The sequence below is a fragment of the Ziziphus jujuba genome, chromosome 10 (genome assembly GCF_031755915.1).
Source record: "Ziziphus jujuba cultivar Dongzao chromosome 10, ASM3175591v1".
Taxonomy (NCBI): domain Eukaryota; kingdom Viridiplantae; phylum Streptophyta; class Magnoliopsida; order Rosales; family Rhamnaceae; genus Ziziphus; species Ziziphus jujuba.
Window position 1 is genome coordinate 8,865,884 of NC_083388.1, and position 17,324 is coordinate 8,883,207.

General features: G+C 35.8%; 5 protein-coding genes across 10 annotated transcripts; 2 read left to right on the forward strand and 3 right to left on the reverse strand.

The window, feature by feature from the left end:
* Positions 1-123: 123 nt before the first annotated feature.
* Positions 124-2,330, reverse strand: LOC107411005 (pentatricopeptide repeat-containing protein At1g11290, chloroplastic-like). The gene has a single exon (XM_016018509.4). The coding sequence runs from the start codon at positions 2,138-2,140 to the stop codon at positions 272-274; it is 1,869 nt and encodes a 622-aa protein (XP_015873995.3). The 5' UTR covers positions 2,141-2,330; the 3' UTR covers positions 124-271.
* A 1,999-nt stretch (positions 2,331-4,329) lies between these two features.
* LOC107411029 (protein TOC75, chloroplastic) lies at positions 4,330-5,802 on the forward strand. Its single transcript, XM_060812085.1, has 3 exons — positions 4,330-4,416; positions 4,951-5,205; positions 5,391-5,802. The coding sequence occupies exons 1-3, from the start codon at positions 4,333-4,335 to the stop codon at positions 5,628-5,630; spliced, it is 579 nt and encodes a 192-aa protein (XP_060668068.1). The 5' UTR covers positions 4,330-4,332; the 3' UTR covers positions 5,631-5,802.
* Positions 5,803-6,170: 368 nt separating this feature from the next.
* Positions 6,171-8,970, reverse strand: LOC107410983 (uncharacterized). Of its 2 annotated transcripts, XM_016018484.4 has the most exons (5): positions 8,366-8,970; positions 7,470-7,638; positions 7,029-7,061; positions 6,830-6,924; positions 6,171-6,743 (listed from the first exon to the last, which is right to left on the reverse strand). In XM_016018484.4, the coding sequence occupies exons 1-5, from the start codon at positions 8,771-8,773 to the stop codon at positions 6,510-6,512; spliced, it is 939 nt and encodes a 312-aa protein (XP_015873970.3). In that variant the 5' UTR covers positions 8,774-8,970; the 3' UTR covers positions 6,171-6,509. The 2 variants fall into 2 exon arrangements, with proteins under 2 accessions (XP_015873970.3, XP_015873971.3); XM_016018485.4 differs by lacking the exon at positions 7,029-7,061 and having other exon boundaries at positions 8,366-8,969.
* A 1,153-nt stretch (positions 8,971-10,123) lies between these two features.
* Positions 10,124-13,544, forward strand: LOC107411019 (pentatricopeptide repeat-containing protein At5g59600). Its single transcript, XM_016018523.4, has one exon. The coding sequence runs from the start codon at positions 10,291-10,293 to the stop codon at positions 11,920-11,922; it is 1,632 nt and encodes a 543-aa protein (XP_015874009.1). The 5' UTR covers positions 10,124-10,290; the 3' UTR covers positions 11,923-13,544.
* On the reverse strand, positions 13,067-17,152 carry LOC107411020 (transcription factor PCL1). Of its 5 annotated transcripts, none has more exons than XR_009634460.1 (4): positions 15,841-17,151; positions 14,964-15,069; positions 14,603-14,703; positions 13,067-13,541 (listed from the first exon to the last, which is right to left on the reverse strand). XR_009634460.1 is itself a non-coding variant. In XM_016018524.4 (2 exons), the coding sequence occupies exon 1, from the start codon at positions 16,864-16,866 to the stop codon at positions 15,880-15,882; it is 987 nt and encodes a 328-aa protein (XP_015874010.1). In that variant the 5' UTR covers positions 16,867-17,151; the 3' UTR covers positions 13,067-13,541; positions 15,841-15,879. The 5 variants fall into 5 exon arrangements, 2 of the variants coding, with proteins under 2 accessions (XP_015874010.1, XP_048324286.1); XR_001580845.4 differs by having other exon boundaries at positions 14,782-15,069; XR_001580846.4 differs by lacking the exon at positions 14,964-15,069 and having other exon boundaries at positions 15,841-17,152.
* Positions 17,153-17,324: the final 172 nt, after the last annotated feature.

Sequence of the window (17,324 nt, forward strand, 5' to 3'; positions counted from 1 at the left end):
ATTAATAATTATTAAATAAAAACCAATTAATAAATGCTTTTTTATCTATATGCTGACATGTCGAAAAATAACTGGCGCAGAATTTTATGATGATTATGACATGGTGTAACTGTTATACAAAATATTTTCTTCTACCTTGAGGTTTTTGTTTTGTGGAAAAAGCGAAAATTTTAGGCTTTCAAACAAAGACAAATTAATCTTTCAAAAAAACAAGTTAAAAAATAGAAGAAGAAAAAAAAAGGGGTCGAATATTTGTACTTGGTTTTTTTACTTATATCCAACTATAACCTGGATTTTTCCTAACTCCTCTACCATACATGAGCTTCCGCAGTCCTTGTACATCATCCCAGTAACCATCTGTTATCAAGACATATGACAGCAGTATGTAAGTTGCAGGATCATCTGGGCACAATTTCAGAAGTTTTTTTGCTGAGCGAAGTGCTATTTCCTTATTTCCATGAACCCGGCAAGCACTAAGCAGAGCTTTATAAACCGAGGGCCCCGGCTCTATTGGCATGCTATCTATAAAGGCTTCAGCTTCTTGGAGATCCCCTGCTCGACCAAAAAGATCAACTATTGTAGCATAATGCTTCATTTTTGGGAGGTAAAGTGAATTATCATTTCTCATCAAATTGAATAGCTCCAGTCCTTTGTCCAACATACCAACATGGCTACAAGCAGTGAGCACAATGAGGAAGGTGGTGTCATCTGGTTTGACGCTGCTTCTTCTCATGTGTTCAAACAATTCAACAGCCTCCTGACCGAATCCATGATGGGCACATCCTGATAACAGTGAATTCCAGGAGATGATATCGTGTTCATCCATCAATGTAAAAACCCATTTCGATTCATGGATAGCCCCACATCTTGCATACATGGAAACAAGCCCGTTCTGAACATGTAAAGTTGAGCCATGCCCGCTCTTGAAAACTAGACCATGTATTTGCTTTCCTTCTTCAAGGCCTGAAATAGTTCCTACTGCTCTTAAAACACTTGTAAGCGTAAAAACGTCTGTACTCAGGCCTGTTTGCCTCATTTCAGAGAAACATTTCAGCGCAAGATCACCAACTCTTAAATTAGAATAACCAGCAATAACCGCATTCCATGATGCTTGATCCCATTTTGAGATACAAGAGCAAAGTTTCTCAAAGTCTTCCAAGCTATTAGTGCATTCTGAATATATAGTAGCCAGGGTAACTGCTATATATGTGTTGAACTCAAAACCTTCTTTAACAATCCGGCTATGGATTTGCCCACATTTATCCAGAAGATTGGGACTAGAAAATGAACTCAACAAACTGTTATAAGTTACATCATTTGGCTTAACTTCAAGACGCAGCATTTCTCTTACCAAGATCATGGCCTCATCAGGCTGTTCATTCTGTGCATATCTGGTAACCATGGAAGTCCAAGTAATAACATTCTTATCTGGCATTTGATCAAAAACCCGCCTTGAATCATCAAGACTATAACACCTTGAGTACATATCTATCAACCCTGTCCCCACAAAAATGTTACAGCAATACCCCATTTTAAGGCTCAAACCATGCACCTGAGTTCCTAGCGCTCCAGCTTCTAGTTGTGAGCATCCAACCAAAACACCAGACATACTGAAAGGCGTTGGTGCTGTTCCCACTTTCAACATCTTGAAGAAAATCCCAATCGCCATCTTCGGACACTCGGCATGCAAATAACCAGAAGTCAATGTATTCCAAGTTACTACATTTTTCTGAGGCATTTCATCGAAAAGTTTCTGGGCATTGGGCATTGTCCCGCATTTTGCATACAAATCAACCAAAGCACTGCAAATATGTACATTTGTACAAAAACCCAACTTAATAATGAGAGCGTGAATCTGAAAACCCAGATCAAGAGAAGCCGATTTTGCTCCAAAAGACAAAATTTTGTTGAGAGCTTGAGGTGTGGGTGAAGACCCATGTTGTTGTAGGCACTGAGCGAAGAGCTCCAAACCAACTGGGTCTCGTCGCCTCTCAACGAGGCCAAAGATCTTAGCATTACAGGACTCCAAATCGTCATCTGAGTCATTGTGACGGCGGAGATATTGAAATGTCAGAGAGCGGGAAAATATACGGTTGAAAATCCTAACGGCTTTCTCTAATGACAGTTGGGTTCGTGTCATGGGAAATCAATCTTTCTCATGAAATTTCATATTCAAATTGTTGTTCATCATCATACATTTTTTTTTTTTAATTATATTTATATATATATATATATATATATATATATTTTATCAAATACTGAAAATGGAAATTAAAAATTTTTCGAGGAGCCAAACAGAGCCGACGGTGCACTGCATGGCAAACTGGAATCCAAGTCCAAAAGAACCAATGTAATCAAATTTATTTTAAAGATTTTTATTTTCTTCTTCTTTTACTTTATTTTCACTTTTGGATAAAATTATATTTTGGTGACATTTAAAAGAGTAATGCTTGAGATGTTTATCAAAGTATATATTAAATTATATGCATTAATAATATGTTTGTTAATATATTATTATAATGTAGTTATAAAAATGAATTTTTAAAAAAAAATAAAAATCAATAAAATATTAATACGTATTATTTGATAAATTTATTTGGTAAATGTTCTCCAATTTATAAAGTTTACGTATCATTTGTTTTATCATCTTCCACGTTTTGTACAAAACAACAAATTTTGTATCTCTCATTAAAAAAATAATAATAAAACACAGTTTGTATTTCATCCTCATCCTTTCTCTCTTTTAAACTTTTTTTTTTTTTTTTAAGTTCATCTATCTCCTAGCAAATATATTTTTAATCTCTCATATCACATTGAATAGATTATGGTCTCTTGATATTTACTTGATTATGAATTTTTATTACTGAGTAAAATTTAACTTTAAAAAAAAGGTCTTATTAGTTAAAAAAAAAAAAAATCTCATAAGTTAAATTCTTTAAATGGTAATAAGCTATTGTGGTGATGTTCAACTAGAGATAAAATACCATATGATCATTCTTTTCCAACGGTTTATGCGCCCCCAGAAAATATATATGTACATATAATGTGAATTATGTAGGTAATTTTCTACTATAGTAAAAGGAAGATTTATTTTTATTACCAAAAAAAAAAATAATAATAATAATAATAAAAAGTAGACTTTTGGACGGAATGACTAATCTTTGCAAATTTCACGCATACATATTATATGGTAAATAACACTTTACTCTTTTTTATTTTTTTTTTCTTTTTTTTTTATCCGTTTGAAATTAAAATTCATTGAAACAAACAAAAAATAGTTACACAACAAAATCTAAACTAATAAAGCTTTTTTAGAAACATTCTCCTAGATCATACAATTGACATAAAAGATCGGCAACCAACTTAGATCCATTGGACCAAACAAAAGTTGGGATGCCGCCCATTTACACACACTATAGCCCTTTTATTAGCTAATCAATCTAGGGGTCCAAGCAAAAAATTACAGCAATTAAAGTTTTGAGACAGCAACAAAATATCATTAAAAAGGCCTTCGGAAGTCCAATGCAAAGAACTACATTCTTTCCCTTTTTTGGGTGAATGAACTACATTTTTTTCTTTTTTTCTTTTTTTGATGAAAAGGTGAATGCACTACATTCTTTCCCATTCAAGGCAAAGAACTACATTCTTTCCTATTCAAGGCATTCACCACTGTAAGTGCGTTTGCTTCCACTATCATCCTAGACCACCCTTGTGCGTAAGCCACCTTCGAGGCCTTCTCTACCGCTTCCAACTCAGCCACTTCATAAATATATATATGTATATATAATTGATTTAATGGTATGAATGTACAGCACTTTTCCTTCCTTAACTCGAGCTATCATCGCCAAATAGCTTCCACTGCTTCTCACTGCAGCATCATAACACTTTGCTTTTCTAAAACATGACACATTTTGCTCTTTTATTCTCCAAAGACAAAATTCATCACTTTGCCTTACTATTATTTCTTTACCATTTTAGTCCAATCATATAATTTTGCCTAATATATTTAATAAAATTAATTATTAATAATGAAATGAAATAGAATAAATGTCATTATTTAAGATTTGAATGATTATCTATGTCAAATTCATCTAAACTCCAATGACAAAGAAATAATGGTTTATAAGATACTATGAGTTCGTTTGCAGTTTAGTTTGCAAAGTGCAAAATATGTTAGAGAATATAGTTCAAAAACACAAAGATTTATTAACCCAAAAATAATTTAGAAAAGGGTAGTATATCTGCAAGCCATCCGCATAATGTAGTGCAGTCCGAACATAAAAAGTGGGAAAATAAACCTACTTGTACATATAATAATAAAAATATGATCGTATGGCCTTTTTGCAGGCAAATATCACACGTGATAATACTAAGTTTGTAAATGGGGCAATAGTTGGTCAGAGAAATGTTTTCCAGGTGAGAACATTTTCTTGTGACTTTTATCCTGCTTTTGATAACTTGGACTAGGAAGCCTTATCTTTCTTCTGTGCCTTTGTTCTTATATATTCCTGAAAATGAGAGAGCAATAAAAATTCTTTAGAAACAAAGCCTTTTTTAGAATTCTGTGCTTCTATAAGAAATTACCTTTTTTCTGGAAGCCCTGAAGGTCCAGGAACTTGGATTCAAGCTTCTCTGTATGGTTGGTTTATCCAAAGGATGTAGGATTTCAGGCTCAATAATTTATAAAAGATGTTCATATTGTAGTTGCTAACATTGGGAACAGCTCTATATGGTCTTTGATTAATCGAAAAAGCTTCTTTTGTCCTTAAAGCTATTTTTGTTCTGTGTAGTAGATGTTATGTATTGAAATTTGAGATGTTTTCTTAGTCTGCAACTAGTGTGCATGTTTTTAAATACAGCAGTGTATGTTGTCTTCCAGTTCTACTGACCTATCTGTTTCAATATTTTTGTTCTCAAGCTAGCTTATGAGCTCTTTGTACAATGCTGCAGGTAGACCAAGGTCTCGGCATTGGCAGCAAGTTTCCATTCTTTAACCGCCACCAGTTAACATTGACACAATTCTTCCAGTTGAAGCAAGTGGAGGAAGGTGCTGGTAAACCACCCCCACCAGTGCTTGTGCTTCATGGCCACTATGGTGGCTGTGTGGGCGACCTTCCAAGTTATGATGCTTTTACCCTTGGGGGGCCATATTCTGTCAGAGGCTACAACATGGGTGAGATAGGCGCAGCAAGAAATATCCTTGAGGTAAGAATTAGTGAAGAAAATCATGTGAACAGTCTTCATTATTTTAGTGGGAAAAAGATAAATAATTAATCAGTTACAATTATAAATGAAAATATTGTAGATTATGGTTACGCCTCTAAAATTTGCACTGAGAGAGGCAAAACAATTCTAATTTATCTTTTCTGCATCCAAATGCTAAAATACAGCTTGCAGCTGAGCTACGTATACCAGTCAGAGGAACACATGTGTATGCATTTGCAGAACATGGCAATGATCTAGGAAGTTCAAAGGATGTCAAGGGGAACCCAACAGAGGTGTATAGGCGAATGGGTCACGGTTCATCTTACGGAGCTGGTATCAAATTAGGTCTTGTACGAGCAGAGTATGCTGTTGATCATAACTCCGGCACTGGTGCCTTATTCTTCCGATTTGGAGAGAGATTTTGAGATGTGATTAGATTCTTAAGATTTTTGTTTAAATTGGGCGTTTTATATTTTGAAGAAGAAAAGAAAAGAAAGTAGTGGAAGATGTTATTGGTTAAACTTCTGACGAGTTGAATTTGAAGTAGACATATGGTTCTAATGGAGTGGGAATCTATATATATATATTTTTTTTGTCTTTTGAATATGCGTGACTTCTTTTCTTCTGTTTTAAATATTCTATCGTGTTGATAGTATCTTGATCCACCTCCTGGAGTTACTCTAGTACTTTGTGGTTAAGCTTTTATTCCATGTCTATGTAACCCAACGGTGTTGAGGAATGTGATATTTCTTTGCATTTAGATTGGAGTGAGACAGTTTTCGAGGGTTTTGGAAGGACAGTATCTCCTCATACACATCCCCATTTATTGGAAGCAAAAAATTAAATAAATAAAATAAATAAAGGAAGCCTCTAATATGTGTTTTGTATTTGATATGTTTTGCGTGTGTTTCTCTGCATCGGTTTGTGCATATATATAATATTCGTATTGTAAAATAATAAGATCATTGAGCAAAAAATTACAGCAATTATGTGGATATTATTCATCAACGCAGAAGCAGATTTAATGAAGCCAAATCTTATAATACCCTCATTTGAGGAGATTGCTAACCATTATTTCTGCAACTGCAACAAATAATAAGCTATAGAAACAATAATACATCGAGCACTCCGAAACAAATAAGTGGAGGCAAAATTCTTCTGTAGTGGGTGCAGACAAGGCACTTGTTGAACACTCACTTCCTGAAATATAAAGCCTGAGATTCTAAAATCATCATTTTTGCCTAAATGTTTAAGATGATGATGACAATTTTACTCCACCCTCTATGTGAAACTGCATGTTACTGCTACAAACCCAGTTCCCTTTTTAACTGAGCAAGAGTAGCTTCTATCTCATCAATGTTATCCTCGATGCTGCTCTCTTTACTTATATTTTGATTGCCACTTGTTGTATTCTGAGCCCCTGAACTTTTAAAAGCGCTTCCTTTCTGAGACCCTTCATTGTTGTCATCTGTTTCTAGCTCTGAATCTGATATGTTGAGTTCCTTCTCAAGAAATTCCACAAATTCTTCTCCAATTTCCTACAAAGTTCAAATAAAGAGAGGTGTCCATGGGTATAATGTTCAAGATTATAAATTTGAATTCCCAAAGTCAACTTAAATCTCACCGCCAGTTCCTCCCACAGACTCTTTGGCTTTCCTTGCGAAGCAGCAGTTGTTTCCCAGTTCCGAAATTCTTCTTGGAGATCTTTGAAAAAGTCCTCTGTAACAACAAAGCATTTTTAAATGACTATACTTTCAGGTAAAGAAATATTTCATCCAGTGTAATTCTAAAAGATGCAAGTAAACTTCATTGTCAAATTCTACCTAGTGTTATTTGAACATCTCTCAAAAAATTACCTGCAGCATGAAGGCATTACTTATAAGAACATGGAAAAGCAATCCTAAGTATGAAATAGGCGGTGTTCAACAGCAGTAAATCAGAAAACTCGTTGACTGTTTCAGGACTAACCACCAGGGCAAAAGATCAATATGGCAGACAAAACAAAAAAAAAAAAAAAATATATATATATATATATATATACTGACATGAACTAATGTCATAGACGAGGATGTAAGTAACAAGGCAATTAGACCAATTAAACTAAGTTGCATTAGAGAACTTCCTTTACTATGGATCTGACTAAGTTGTTAGTTGTTGATCTGGCATTTTAATCTTTAAAGAAAAATTCTTCAATCCAGTTAACTAGCTTATGTTTTTGTAGTTTGGTAAACATCAATTGGGTTTTATGAGAATATTGATCTTACCAAATCCATAAAACTCTTCTTCATCTTGTGTCGCCGTACTTTTACTTCTTTGAGAAGAATACGAAAAATCAGACCCTTGTTTTCCATAATCATATTTCCTACGAGATTCTGAATTCAGCAAAGTATTATATGCATGTTTGATTCTCATAAATTTCTCCTGTGCATTTGCCTGTGCAACAAGAGATTTGGGACTATGAAATACCATTAAGGGCAAAGCAAAACAATCAAAACGATGACAATTCTTTAAAACACAATAAGTAAAGTGGAGATGATAAGAGAATAAAACATATGGACAATACAGTCACAAAGTGATGTATGAATAGGTAAGTGTCTCAAAAAATCAGAAGATTAGATTAAAAAGCAGCATCCAACATAGTGCAACGGTGCAACCTACAGGCACGGCTGGAAGATTATTACGCTTGTCATTTTTCCCTCGACAGACACTCTTATACAAGACCATTCAATTTTTGAATTGGATAAACAAAATCTAGAACCTTATTAGGATTTTTTTTACACGCCAACTTTAGCAGAATACAACAGCTCCCTCCATTGAATTCGCCTTCACTCTCAAAACATGTTAAGCAGGGACCAAAATGAAACAACAAACATGATATGCAACCAAAATATACCATTCTTACCAATTTGATAAATTCAAATACAATATGCCCTTATTCTCTATCCTTCTTTTTACCTTCTTTCATTTTTTATTTTTTTTTCTATTTTTTGGAGTAAAGCTTATTCTTTTATTCAATTGGCTAAAGCTACAAGTAATCACAAAATCTAATTTCAGCCAAAGAAGTCATAAAATCTATACAAATTACTAGAAAAGAAATGCAAAAATGGAAAGCACAAGCAATTATAATATTGGGTATGGAGCGGAAGAGTAGAAGAATTACCTCCTTATTGACATCAGGGTGATACTTGAGAGCTAATTTCCTATAAGCCCTCTTGATTTCATCACTAGTGGCAGAAGGGGAGACACCTAAGACATCATACGGAGACTCTCTGCGACTCGCCCTCAAAAGGGTAAGAAAGCCTCTTCTTCTTTTCCTCTTGGAATCCCAGAAACTGGGTGTGGAGGAGGGAAAAGGAGAGAACAAGAAGAGGCACCTGTGAGGGGCAGCCGCCGAGCTATATCTGCAAATGGGTATCCAAGATTTGGGTTGGATTTGCAGGTGGAAAAGGGAAGAGCGAGCAGGAGGAGGAGATGTTGAGAAAAGGTTGAAGAAAGAAACAAGGTTATTGTGTGGTGGTTGTTGTGATAGAGGCGGAGCCAATCCATGCATGTTCATCAAGAAAATCATGTGAGTGGTGGTGATTTTGGTTGAAGCATGTCGGATTTGGCTTCGGTCTTTGGACTTTTTGAGCTGCTGCTGGGTCTGTAAGTTTCAGTGTTTGAGCTCTTGGAAGCCTCAACCAAGACTTTGAGCCTTCAACTGCTATGTGGTATCTGATAAAATATGGATGTGGACCTCATGCTGGAAATGGCCAGGATTCGTTTGAGTCAGTATGATGGTTTTTATATTTTTGGTAATTTGAAAATTTATATTTAAATAATTGATTTTTTTCATTATTAAAATTTTTTATTTAGATAGTGAGAGATATTTTAGTTTTTTTTTTTTTCTGGTAAAATACTTTTTGATTGTTTGGTATTAAGTTACTAAACAACTAAGACCATCTTCAAACATCATGTGCTTTATTTTAAAGAACTAAAATATTAAAAATATGTTCTAAGATATTTTGTTAACCAAAAAAAATTGCTCTAACCCACTTTATTTATCAAAAAAAAAAATATATATATATATATATATATTCTAATACACCTTTCATTTGAACTTCTTAAAATAAAAAATGAATTTGATAGACTCAAATCTACTCATTGTTTTGAATATTATATATTATAAGTTAAATAAATTTCCATGTCAATATAATATTTAAATTATTAATTTTTATTGTTTCTACATATTAACATATTTTTAATTGTTAATAATTAAGAGATAATTCAAGTTTAAACTAAAAAAATTAATATAACAATAAATATGTAGAGAAAAAATAAAAATAAAAAGTATAATATAGCGAATATAGTTGGAAAACATTTTAAAAATATCATTCTTTATGTTTACTGACACTTTTCACCATAAATAAAATGTTTTTTAGTTTGAAAAACACTTTTAAAAATGCTCCAAGAAATGTTGACTTACAAGGAGCACCCACTAATAAAAGTAATTTCTTAATAGAAAAAGAAAGATATCATTTATCACCTGTTTTTTTTTCTTATTTGGCAAGGCTATCACCATTTTTTTTTTAAGTATCATTTATAAGATATATAAATATAATATTTCGTATACTATATATTAAAAAAAAAAAAAAAACCCTTTTTTTTTATAAATGCTGGATAAAGTTGTTTACATATAAAATGTCACATACGGTAATACAATGGTATTATAATTATTATTATTATTATTTGCTGAGTAATAAAATGGTATTATTTACATTTTGTACAAGGGAAATGGGAGTGATGGTAAGTGTGGGTTGGAATTATACTATATTGTAATCCTTTTTTCAAATTTATAATATATATATATATATATATATATTATAATCCCTTTAAAATAAAATAAAATAGATCATAACAAAACCAATGATCCAATGGCTAGCATTGGTCTTGAAAATGGGTCCCGCCTTTAGGTGAAGAATAGCATGAAGGATTTGAGTGTTATACAAAGCTTTCCTGAATGAGTTCCTAAAACAAAAAACAAACAAAAGAACCAAGTTGGGTTCTTTCACGCGTCTTCAACTACGGAACTAATGCTATCATGCAATGCGTCGTCGTATTATCAAACCAGCATTCCACATCCCCATCATCCACCGTCAACTTCAAAGTTCACCTGACGTCTATGCTAAAGTCGTTGAGACGTGCGGTCGTGATAGAGAGTTGCATTTGGGAAGAGTCCTCCATGCTCACCTGATGATCAACGGCTTGGCCCGTCTCACCCACTTTGCCACCAAGCTCATTGCTTTCTACATTGATTGTGGCAGAACAGCCGACGCTCGAAAAGTGTTCGACAAAATTCCCCAAACGAATATCCGCCGATGGATTGTCCTCACTGGGGCCTATGCTCGACGTGGGTTTTACCAGCAGGCGCTGGTTCTGTTCTCAGAGATGCAGAGTGAGGGTCTGAGGCCAAATATTTTCGTTATTCCCAGCATTCTCAAAGCTTGCGGTCACCTTTCTGACATACGAACTGGCGAGAAACTACATAATGTGGTCCTCAAGTATTCGTTTGAATTCGATGCTTTTGTCAGTAGCGCACTGATTGATATGTATGCAAAGAGTGGACAGGTAGAAAAGGCACGCCGGGTCTTTGATATGATGGTGGAGAAAGATTTGGTTGCGCTGAATGCAATGGTTTCGGGTTACGCTCAACATGGATTGCCTGAAAAAGCTTTAGCCTTGGCCCAAAAAATGCAATCAATGGGAGTAATTAAGCCTAATTTAATAACTTGGAACACTTTGGTTGCTGGGTTTTCTCAGAAGGGTAATGAAGAAATAGTCTGTGAACTTTTCAACCGGATGCAAGTTAATGGAGTTGAGCCTGATGTTATTTCTTGGACTTCAGTCATATCTGGGTTTGTGAAAAATTTTCGAAACCATGAAGCTTTCGATACATTTAAGAAAATGTTGAATCATGGTTTCCGTCCAACTTCAGCAACGATAAGTAGTCTCTTGCCTGCTTGTGCAGCAGCGGCAAATGTAAGGCGTGGGAAGGAGATTCATGGGTATGCCTTGGTGATTGGAGTTGAAGATGATGTATTTGTGAGGAGTGCTCTGGTTGACATGTACACGAAATGTGGATTCATATATGAAGGGAAGACATTGTTTTGCAGGATGTCTGAAAAGAACACAGTCACTTGGAATTCAATGATTTTTGGTTATGCCAATCATGGGTATTGTAATGAAGCAATCGAGCTTTTCAACCTGATGAGAAAGGAAGATGAAAAGAAACTTGACCACCTAACTTTTACAGCAGTTCTCACTGCTTGTAGCCACGCCGGAATGATTGAACTTGGACAAAGTCTGTTCCAATTGATGCAGGAAACATACAGGATCATACCGAGACTAGAGCATTATGCATGCATGGTAGATCTTCTTGGTCGAGCAGGGAAACTTATAGAGGCATATGATATGATCAAGGCAATGCCAATTGAGCCAGATCTGTTTGTTTGGGGAGCATTACTCGGAGCATGTAGGAATCATGGGAATATAGATCTTGCTGAAGTTGCAACTAAGCATTTGTTAGAACTAGAGCCGGGAAGTGCAGGAAACAATTTGTTGTTGTCAAATTTATATGCTGATGCTGGCAGCTGGGGTAATGTTGCAAGGCTGAAAAAGATGATGAAGAGAAGAAAACTAAAGAAATTTCCAGGCTGCAGTTGGATAGAAGTCATCTGATACATTAGAATGGGCACAAAAAAGATTTCAATGGTGCTTATCAAAGTGCAGGAAGAATTCCAGATGTGTTCTGCTACTCGTAGCTTTTGTTCTTGAATATTATCCCTTTGAAGTTTCTTGAATATCCCTTTGTAATATGTGCTGTCCCTTGCCGTTTTGAGTTTTCATAATAGAACCTTCAAAGATAATAGCACAACCTCAAGCTGCAACGTTTTGTCTACCCAATCCTAGCAGGACAATATTTGGACTATGACTGTTATAGTTGGAGTTAGGCTGACAAAGTAAGAAACAAAGAATGTGAAACTGGAGGGGTAAATTTTTTATGTTTAAACAGATTTACAACAGATGAAATACTTCCTTGTGTAAGCTGTATTTCATGAAAAACAAGAAATAGAAAGTATGGAACAGAATAAATATGTAGCAGAAGATTGCCTTTAGTGTTAACGATGAGAAGCTGTTAGAAGCAGGATAAAACGGCTTACAAGAGAATGTGAAGAGCTTTCAAAGAAAAGCAGCACTAGTTGGATGGTATACTGAACTGGCTATTTAGATCATATGACCTCTTAACAAGGTAGTCCATTGGAAGTCTCAATCCTAACAATGGTGTGTATTATGGAAGACATGCAATTCTCATACACAAGAAGTACAGTCCATTTTGGTGTAAAGTCAGTTTGCTGGTTAACTACAAATAAAAGAGGATTAGGATTATTCTGATGGTTTCCTATTAATAACTAATAACGCATTTAGAAGTTGTTTGGTTGCTTTCGCTCCTTGCTTAAAATCTTATACTTTCACTTCTTGCTTAATATCCCATATGAGTTCATCGCCATTTTATCTCTTTCATCTAGATTGAAGAAGCTATTGGCAACAGTGGCAATGTCTAAAGACCAAATTGCCCAGCCCCAATATCCAAAAATTAAAAATTAAATTAAATAAATAAAAATATAGAGAATGCTAACTGAAGACCATCATATTGTCATGCCACATCACTGCTTCCCAGAAAACGATTAGCTACGCAACATGCAAATTTAAAACCTAGCCAGAATACAACCTCATATAACTTACCATTGTCCCAAGCTTTGCTCACTCCTGTTTTGAAACAAAGCATTAACCAATGTAAAAGTTTGTCCTAAACCTTAAAGCATGTCAGAACAGAACATATATTACAGGATTTCCATCATTGAGGACTCGCACCTTACACACTTCAATGAATATGTTACATGTATGTCCTTTTCTGTGAAGAATTCTAAAGGAAAGTGCATAACCTTACGGTCCTGAAACACTTAAACAGAACCACGAAGTAATGCTGCCTTTATTTAGGTTAAACAATCAGGTATCGACCATTACAAACTACTTTTCTGAAACCATTATAACAAAAGCCTCAGGCAGAAGAGTCCAGGCAAACTGTTAAATACATTAGGACTTGGGTATAGAAGCCTTTTATCCAAGTTCTTCAATTCATTTATTTTCTGTAATTCCTCTATATCCAGCCGGGTAGACCCAATCAGCCTCTCTTGTCCTTCCATGTCTTGTCACAACACAGATATGGTGAATCCGCTAATAACCAGTCCTAAATATTGAGCCTTCTATATTTTGAAAAGTTGGAAAGCATTTCTCACCTGTACATGATACTAGCTATATTGTCACAAAGGCTTTAGGTTTTGTATTTTCAGACTAATCTTCAACTTGAAAAAAAATCAAAAACAAATAGGAAATACAGAAACTGTACACATCATGGTATGAAAGCAAAAACTATAAAGCAGAGGATGGTTCAGCACCCAGAACATTTTTCAGTAACATGAGGCAGCTTGCAGTTCCTCCCCTTCTCCAGCTTTTAAGAGAAAATATTCTGATAATCATTAATATTTTAGAAAACTCCGAGAGTAACCACATTATAAAAATGGAGATGCTCTTATATTTATTTCCTCACCAAATTTTAGACACCAAAAAGAGCATGAGTGTCCTAGTAAAACTAAAGGGAGAACGATCATACACAAATGAAAATAATAGAATACAAAAAATACCTGATTATTGAAATTTTAAAACTTCTATCAACCAAGAGTGATATTTCAGTTGTCTATTTCCATTCACAATCCCCCCAAAAGAAAAAAAAAATAAGAAGGTGAAACACTATATGAACAGAGACACCAACACACTGTGACTGAAGCACAGTGAAGTTCACATCTAGATGAAGATGTTAGAAGTTCAATGAGTTCTTCACCAAAGTTATTTTGGGTTAAATAAATTTCAGCAAGATCTTTTCTTGAACATTGTAAAACCGTCAGAAGTTCTGCTTGCAACATACACATTAGACTAGAAGCAACTATAACGAGTAAAATCTTTTCTTGAAATTTGCCTGAGGGTCCAGATTTACAGCAAATGAGCACTAAAATGGCTCCATGAATATGGACTATAGAAGCATAGATATAGTATCAATCTAAAAGACTCCTTAAAATAACAAAAAGAGGGCGTATGGTATGGAATATTATTCATGTAATACGCTTGTTGTCATCAACCTCAAGAGTCCAAAAGAGCAACAGAGGAAGCAGAAACATTTAGAGGATTAGCAGAAGAGAATGGAACACCAAAAAATCAAAAAATCAAAAAATCAAAAAATCAAAAAATCAAAAAAAAAAAAAATCAATATAAGAATACATGGAAACAGAAAGAATCTTCATACATGACAAAAGAGGCGATAAGGTGAAAAAGGCATTCAGCCCAGCAAGGAAGAACAGCTGAAAGACTCTTGCTTAGTTTTATTACTGGCTTTTTGCTTTTCCGCTGAAAAAGAAGGTTCAACACATTCATCAATAAAAAAGAGAGTACAAATATCAATTGAAGAACGGGTTAAAAATATACTTGATGACTTGCTTTGAACTAGGTAGACCAGAATACACCAAAAACCTCCTGCAGCTACTAGGTAACTGGAATATATATGTCTAATATATGTTGAGAGAATTTTGTCACATTGCCTGGTTTATACAAAACCCCAATTCCCAAATCATATTGGAATATGCGCATAAAGCATCTCCACATAATACCTAAGAACCTTTTTCCCATGCCGGTCAGGTTCAGGATTACCAACCAAGCAACCTTACAGGTTGACATTCAACAGTTAGCTTCAACCAACTTGCTCAACTTTTCAATCTACACAAAAACATTTAATAAGCAGCCATCAACAGAAAACTGTATCATATTACACAAACTGCAAATACAAAAACCTCCAAGAATGACAATGCTGAAAATAGTCATAATTCAAATCTGTAACTTTTTGCTAATATACTATCATGGGGATATTTTGAGGTAAGAAAGTATAAAAACTCCACCAATATGATGGTGTAAATCTGTCTACACAAAAATATGCTTGGTGAAACTTTTTTGCTACATAAGGGAAGAGAGAAGAAAAGCTACCACACCATGAACATGACAGCAAGAGAAGCTGCCACAACCCAACGATATAGTATTGAATTTTCTTCTGAAAGGCATAAACTCAACTCCTCTCCAACCAAAATAATACAGACCAAAGCTAATAAAAATACAATAAAATTCAAGACCAAATGGACATCCAAAAGAAAAAGGCTCCACAATCACACAAAACTGGAAAAAAGCGGGAAAAAACATGTCATAGAAACAACAGAGACAGCACTGTACATGAAGATCAACAAATTTCAGGGCAGCAACTATACAATTTCAAACAATCAAAATTTATTAGCATAATTTGTCTGTAACATTTAATAGGCCTATTGATACTAAAACAACTAATCCACAATCCTATTTTGGCTATATAGAGTTCCGATTCAATTCATCGACTCCATAATGAATTATGTACTAGAATCCATTGAGAATGAAAATCATAATAAATAAAAAATAGTAAAGTAGGAAAGTAGAAGCACGACAAAAACTAAGAAACCCACTCACCCCTGCTTATGGTGTCAATAATATCTTAAAACAAAGATTTCATTTATCGTTGGGAGCCACATGCGGGTACGGCACCACCGAACCATACTTATTTCCCGACCAATCTCGCTGCTGCAACATATTATAAGGATGGTGCGACTCAAACCCATGATAACCCGTCGCACCATTCGGGTTCCCGACCGGCATTCCCATGTGTCCGTGACCATTAGCCATACCAAGAACCGGCATGGACATCATCGGCGGCGGGTACGGCATTGTAATCGGACCCGCCATGTGCCCATTTCCATGTCCATTCGAGTGGCCGCTTCCACCGGACTCGTGCAAGCTCTGCGGCACAGGCGTCGACGCGAAGAGCGGGTCCGACGACGATGGACCTTCGGTCGACAACCCCTGCATCCTCTTCAGGTACAGTCTGTACTTCTGCAAATGGCTAGCCACGTTCTCTCGGGTCAGACCCTCGACGTTCATCAACTGCATAATCGTCTTCGGCACCGCGTTCTTGATTCCGAGATGAGCCACGACGTCGACGAACCGTTTATGGAGCTGAGGAGTCCAAACGAGCCGAGGACGCTTGAGGGTTCGAGCCGATGGGTCGTCGGTCGAATTCTCTGTGCGGAAAGCGGAATCGGCTTCTTCCGCAGAGTCAATCTTCCGAGACTTCCTGGAATCGGATCCGGACCCATCTCGATCAGTCTCTTCGCCTTCGACAACCATAGGGTCGCGGTTTTCGTTGAAAGACTTGAAATTGTTGGACGAGAAAGCTTGCGAGTTCCCACCGCGTAGTGTAGAAAGCGTATTCTTCGACGCACGATTAACGTCGAGGAGAGTCCGGCATGGTTCCGGCGATATGCTAAACGCCGAAGCCAGCTCCGGCGGGATCAACAGCTGAGATAAAGGAGTCAGATCGTTGGTGTTCGGTAACCCAGCCTCCCACTCAAAAACTCGGTCGTCATCACCACCACCACCACTACCACCATCATAATCAACACCGCCTTCATACGCGCTCATCTTCACCTCCTCACCCATTCCTACCCCCCGAAAAAAAAAAAAAAAAAAAAGAATCTAAGAAAGCTTGACCTTCAATACAGAGTTTAGGGTTCGAAAGTCATAATCCAAAACCGGATTGGGTTATCGGATCCAAGTCAGAGAAAAATCAGGAGAAAGAAGAAGAACAAGTAAAGGAAATGGAGAGAGAAAGAGAGAGAGAGAGAGCGAGAAAGAGAATGCGAAACCATCTGTTGGAAGATATTTCGTGAGATTCGGGGCTGAGTGGGTTTGTTTGGGAAAAGGGAAAAAGAAAAATGAAAATTTCAAAAAAAAAAAAAAAAAATTTCTATATTCGCTTTGGGACCCAAAAAAGACCATTAAAAAGTGCAATATCTGATTCCAGATCGGTCTTCAGCCCGTGCCAACGTGGACGACTTAGTTAGATATTTTTGATCCTCTAAATATCTCGCCCCTTTTATCCACTTTACCCACTCGCT